The 4,952-nt window shown below is 35.0% G+C and overlaps 1 protein-coding gene across 1 annotated transcript; it reads left to right on the top strand.

Moving 5' to 3' along the window:
- The first annotated feature begins 2,145 nt into the window (after positions 1 to 2,145).
- Positions 2,146 to 4,676, top strand: LOC126591155 (uncharacterized). Its single transcript, XM_050256733.1, has 9 exons — positions 2,146 to 2,278; positions 2,848 to 2,908; positions 2,995 to 3,060; positions 3,149 to 3,246; positions 3,349 to 3,386; positions 3,473 to 3,560; positions 3,663 to 3,923; positions 4,132 to 4,197; positions 4,302 to 4,676. The coding sequence occupies exons 2-9, from the start codon at positions 2,863 to 2,865 to the stop codon at positions 4,458 to 4,460; spliced, it is 822 nt and encodes a 273-aa protein (XP_050112690.1). The 5' UTR covers positions 2,146 to 2,278; positions 2,848 to 2,862; the 3' UTR covers positions 4,461 to 4,676.
- The last annotated feature ends 276 nt before the right edge of the window (positions 4,677 to 4,952 follow it).

The raw sequence follows: 4,952 nt of genomic DNA on the forward strand, positions 1-4,952 counted from the left end.
CGTCAAGTTTATGACCTTCACTAGATTGCTCCGGTCGCTAGTGTGGATAAATATGTAAATGGATAGACAGGAAAGCAAACATAAGATGTACGTGGTTCACCAAGATTGGCTACGTCCACGGAGTAGATGAGTTTTCATTAATTGTAAAGGGTTTACACAAATACATAGGTTCAAGCTCTCCTTTAGTGAGTTCTAGTAAATAATTTAGTACAAATGGCCGGGAGAATGATCTCCTTTTATAAAAGATAGTTTCTAGCTTTGTTCTGACATTGACACGTGTCGTGTTGTGATTGGTCTCTGATGTTGACATGTGTCGCGCTGTGATTGGCTTCTGATGTCAACACGTGTCGCGTTGTGATTGGCCTCCTTGTTGAGGGAAACTCTTCTGGGTCCTTGACAGGTATAATGTTGATCGGTGCTTGGTAGTTTCGGGATTAGTCAAGTATGGTACAAACAATATTTTTTCTTGAACTCGCTGCATTTCTGAAGTCAAACTCTTCCCACTTTTCATAGTTTAGATGAATTTAATGTATATTATTCTATCATTGTCAAATATATATCTGCACGTCACAATGTGCCATCTTGGTGTCTATAGTTTAATTCTTAAACTTTTGGTATATTGTAGTATCATATATAATGAAAAAATATTTTTCATATTTATCAAAACTAATGCATAAACCTAAACACAGGTTAAATGCATCAGGTTAGGAAAAAAATAATATTAAAATATTTTAACTTAAGCTAAAATAGCTAGTATTGTTGGAAGTAGTGGCTAGCTAAATTAACATTTGAATCATTTAGCTTATATTTAGAGATGCTATTATAATCGAACCTTTCTTCTTTTTTTCCCAAAACAATCGATCCTTTCATCCCCTTTATTTCTAACAATTAATAAGTGGTGGATTGCTTAGGATTTTTTTTTCTTTCTTCAACTCATTGCGTTATGAATTCAAACTCTTCTCACTTACTATAGTTTAGATGAATTTAGTATATATTATTCTATTGTTTGTCAAATATATATTTATACGTCACAATATATCATCTATCAATTGGTGTCTATTGTTTATGTCTTAAACTTTTGGTATATTGCAATATCAAAAAAATTATATTACTAAGTAATGTGATAATTTTTTATTTGTTCATATTTCTTCGCACTAAAAGTCATCTATCGAATCAATTAATATGTAGAATTTGCCATAAAGCAAAACACCACTACGTGAAGGACTGACTATGATACCACTAAAAATCAAAATGGTTTCGCATATACTTATAACGAATAAGAAAATATAATTCCGTACAAGCATAGATGAACAACAGGCGCACTAACATCGTCATGTTACTACTTTTATTTATATAAAAAAATTGTTGATGGAATACTCTTGGAAAGGTAAAGTCCTAACGAGGTAAGAATCCTTGGAAGAAAATCTTTCTGTTTCTGGAGATTTTTTGTTTTAAATTTCACAAGGTGGTGTGTTGTAATCTCTACTGAATAAAGCCTTCTATTTGTGGAGGATTTTTGAGTTTTATAAGGTGTTGTAATACCCAAACAAGAAATTATTATTTAAATCACGATTCTCACATAAAAAAATAAATAAATAAAAGTGCCAAATGTTTCTTAGTTGTCAAGATTTGATTTGATGTGCTGTTTCCTTGCTATCCAAAAATACCTTAAAAGTAAGAAATCACAGTGAAAGACTAATTTGCATTTGAATTTGACGGCATAGTGGACGGAATTTAATAGTGAGGGGTTAATTGATTGATTTCAAATAATTCAGAAGATTAATTTGCCAAAATCATGGGTCAATTTTAACTGAGATAATAGTTCCGAAGACCAAACCGTAATTTATCCTAAATTTTTTAGTGTGTTAGGAACATAATTCTTCTATAAATATAATAATATAAGTAGTTGATCTTCACAATATCAACCCACTTATACCATACAAATTATGTACCCACCTGTATATTCGTCACATGCAAAGAAGAAAGAAGAAAAAAGCGAAAACAATGATGATAGCGACACTTTTCCAGTTAAACGCACGTAAATTGGTACGTGTCAAAACACGATAGGGCCACGTAACGAGCTTAGATCTTTTTCTCGTTTAAACTGACTTTTGAACCTTTTTTGAACAAATGAATTAAATACTTAAAAAACAGTTGTGTGCCTATTTAAACAGACACATCTTGCAGGCTTCCGACTCCTTCCATTCTTTCACTTTACCCTACCAAAATATCCTCTCTTCTCTCTCTCTCTCTCTGCAACGTCGGTCGTTCGGATCTGGTAACCCTCATTTCTCTAGTCTGTTCTTACTTTGTTAGGAGTTTCTTACGTTGGATGTTTTTTGTAGTTGCAATTATTACAATGGTTAATGTAGGAGGAATCAAATATTGGGTTTACTATTTTGGTTGTGATGAAGCATTGTTTTCTCACTTGGAAATTTAGAATGGTTAATGTTGGAGAAATCGAATTTTGGGTTTTGTTTTGTCCGTTGAAATGTTGCTTAAATGTCAAGGCTTTCTGGGATTCGAGTCATCTGCCTACTTTGATTGGGTTTTCTTGGTGAATGTTGGTTATCGTTTTTTGGTTATTTGAGGCATTTTTGTGTTGGTATTTGGAAATTAAAAGATTGGATTTTTATGGTGGGAAAAAAAGACTGAAGGTCTTGTGAGGGATTGTTGACGTTTGGTTTGAGTACATTGTGATTGCTTTCACCAAAGAGAAATTTTAAACTGTAAATATTGGATTTCATGTCTTTTTTTGGTAAATGGAAGCTGCCCTTTGCTTTTCAGCTCTTGTTGTTATGTAATTGTTTATATGCTTATGAACGTTTCGATTCGTCTTGTTTGAAGCCTTCTAGAAAACAGATGGAAAATCAGGTTCAATATCACCAATATGAGTGCCTTCTATTTGGTAAGTCCTTTCATACAAAAGGTGTGCTTATTTGAATCTATGGTTCTCGAACGGAAAATAACAAGGAGTGTTGTTTCGATTTGCAGATCTAGACGACACCCTTTACCCTCTGAGTTCTGGAATTTCAGTACAAATCACTAGGAATATTAAAGGTTGTTCTGGCTTTATGATTCTGGATTTTAAAACTTTGGTGTGAAATGTTCATTGTTTGAATGAAATTTTTATGAATATTTGCTGTAGAATATATGATTCAAAGGCTTGGCATGGACGAAAGTGAAGTTCCCGAATTGTGTATTTCTTTGTACAAGGATTATGGGACAACAATGGCCGGTCTTAAGGTATGGTGGTTGTGATCCATTTAACCTTTGTTTATAGCTTCTGAAAGTATGCAGAGCAGAATTGTAATTGAACATGGTTTTTGTGTTTTTCCTGATTTCCAGGCTCAGGGCTATAACTTCGATTATGATGACTTTCATAGGTACCAAATGTCCGACCTTAGTTTGTGCTCCTTCATTTACGACAATCGTGTGATCTAATTTTTTTCACAAAAATTGCTTTCTGCAGTTTTGTTCATGGGAGGTTGCCCTACGAGTTGCTTACTCCTGATCCTGTCCTGAGGGGCCTTTTACTTAGTCTGCCTATCCGCAAAGTAGTATGTATAAAAATGTTGTCCTTAAAAAAGGGGAAGGGGGGGAATTCTCTTGGATTAATGGTTTCTCTTATGTTATGTTGCTAACTTGGTCTTCCTGTGTAGATTTTCACGAATTCGGATAAGAAACATGCGGATACTGTGCTCAAAAGGCTTGGAATAGAGGACTGCTTTGAGTCAGTTATATGTTTTGAGACACTGAATCCCACCAACAATGCCGATGATTCTGTTGGTGCAGAAGAAACTGAACACATTGAACAACCAAATAATGGTGCGGTGGTTCCAAAGACCCCAGTTGTCTGCAAACCATTTGAGCTTGCATACGAAGAAGCCTTTAAATTTGCAAACATCGACCCTCAAAGAACAGTAAGATCTCTTCTCTTGACTAGGGAAATTGAGTTAACGATAAGTTTAATAAATTGGCATCTTACTATCTGGCATAATATGGTGTAGTTCTGTTTCATATCACCATAAATGGTAGATTAAGTTCAACTTGGAGTTTGCAAAATGGACACTCTTAATTGTCTCCCACGCCACACTCCTGTTGATTTTGTGATTCCGTTTTCTTCTCCAGTTATTCTTCGATGATAGCATTCGCAATATACAAACTGCAAAGCAGTGCGGCCTCCATACAGTATTGGTTAGTAAAGCTTAATTTATACGGTTGAACTTCTGCAGTTACTGAAAAGTTGATCTAGGAATATCATCCTCACCAATATTATTTACGAAATGGTTTGTTTGTAGGTTGGCACCTCCCACCGCACCAAAGGAGCGGATTATGCACTTGAGAGCATCCATAATATGAAGGAAGCACTGCCAGAACTCTGGGAAATCACCACTATGCAGTCTGAAAATGTCCAAACTACACGAGAGATTGCAATTGAGCAACTGGTGGAAGCTTAGGCCTACATCTTTACTCAACCACAGAAAGGAAAATGGCTTGCAGCAGAGCGTAGGACCTGCCAAAATGTGTTGTCTATTATTCTCATGTAATTTTTAATTTGAAATTGCAGAACGATATAATTAGATGGGAAGCTTGATTTAGCAATACTTGGGCACTTATTTGTCTGAATCATGCTGGAAAGACCATTTTATTATAATAAAATTATATTTAAATTATATTGACCAGTGTCGATACAATTCATTTCATGTGTTTTATAGTTTATATAGCGACCACAGTGAAGATTATGGCGGTTGCTTACTTCGCTTCGCTCAGCCGAAATCACAACTTCAATGTTAGCTCTTAAGCTCTTTGCAGAGCTTCATGTCTTGTACTTAAAATTAGTTTCTGCCAGAAATTCGCAAAGGAGTGAAATCGAACTTATTACGGTTTGACAATTCGCGGATTGGGGGGAGTAAGGTCGTGGTTTGTGCTTTTGAAAAAAAAAACGTTCA

The sequence above is a fragment of the Malus sylvestris genome, chromosome 11 (genome assembly GCF_916048215.2).
Source record: "Malus sylvestris chromosome 11, drMalSylv7.2, whole genome shotgun sequence".
Classification (NCBI taxonomy): Eukaryota; Viridiplantae; Streptophyta; class Magnoliopsida; order Rosales; family Rosaceae; genus Malus; species Malus sylvestris.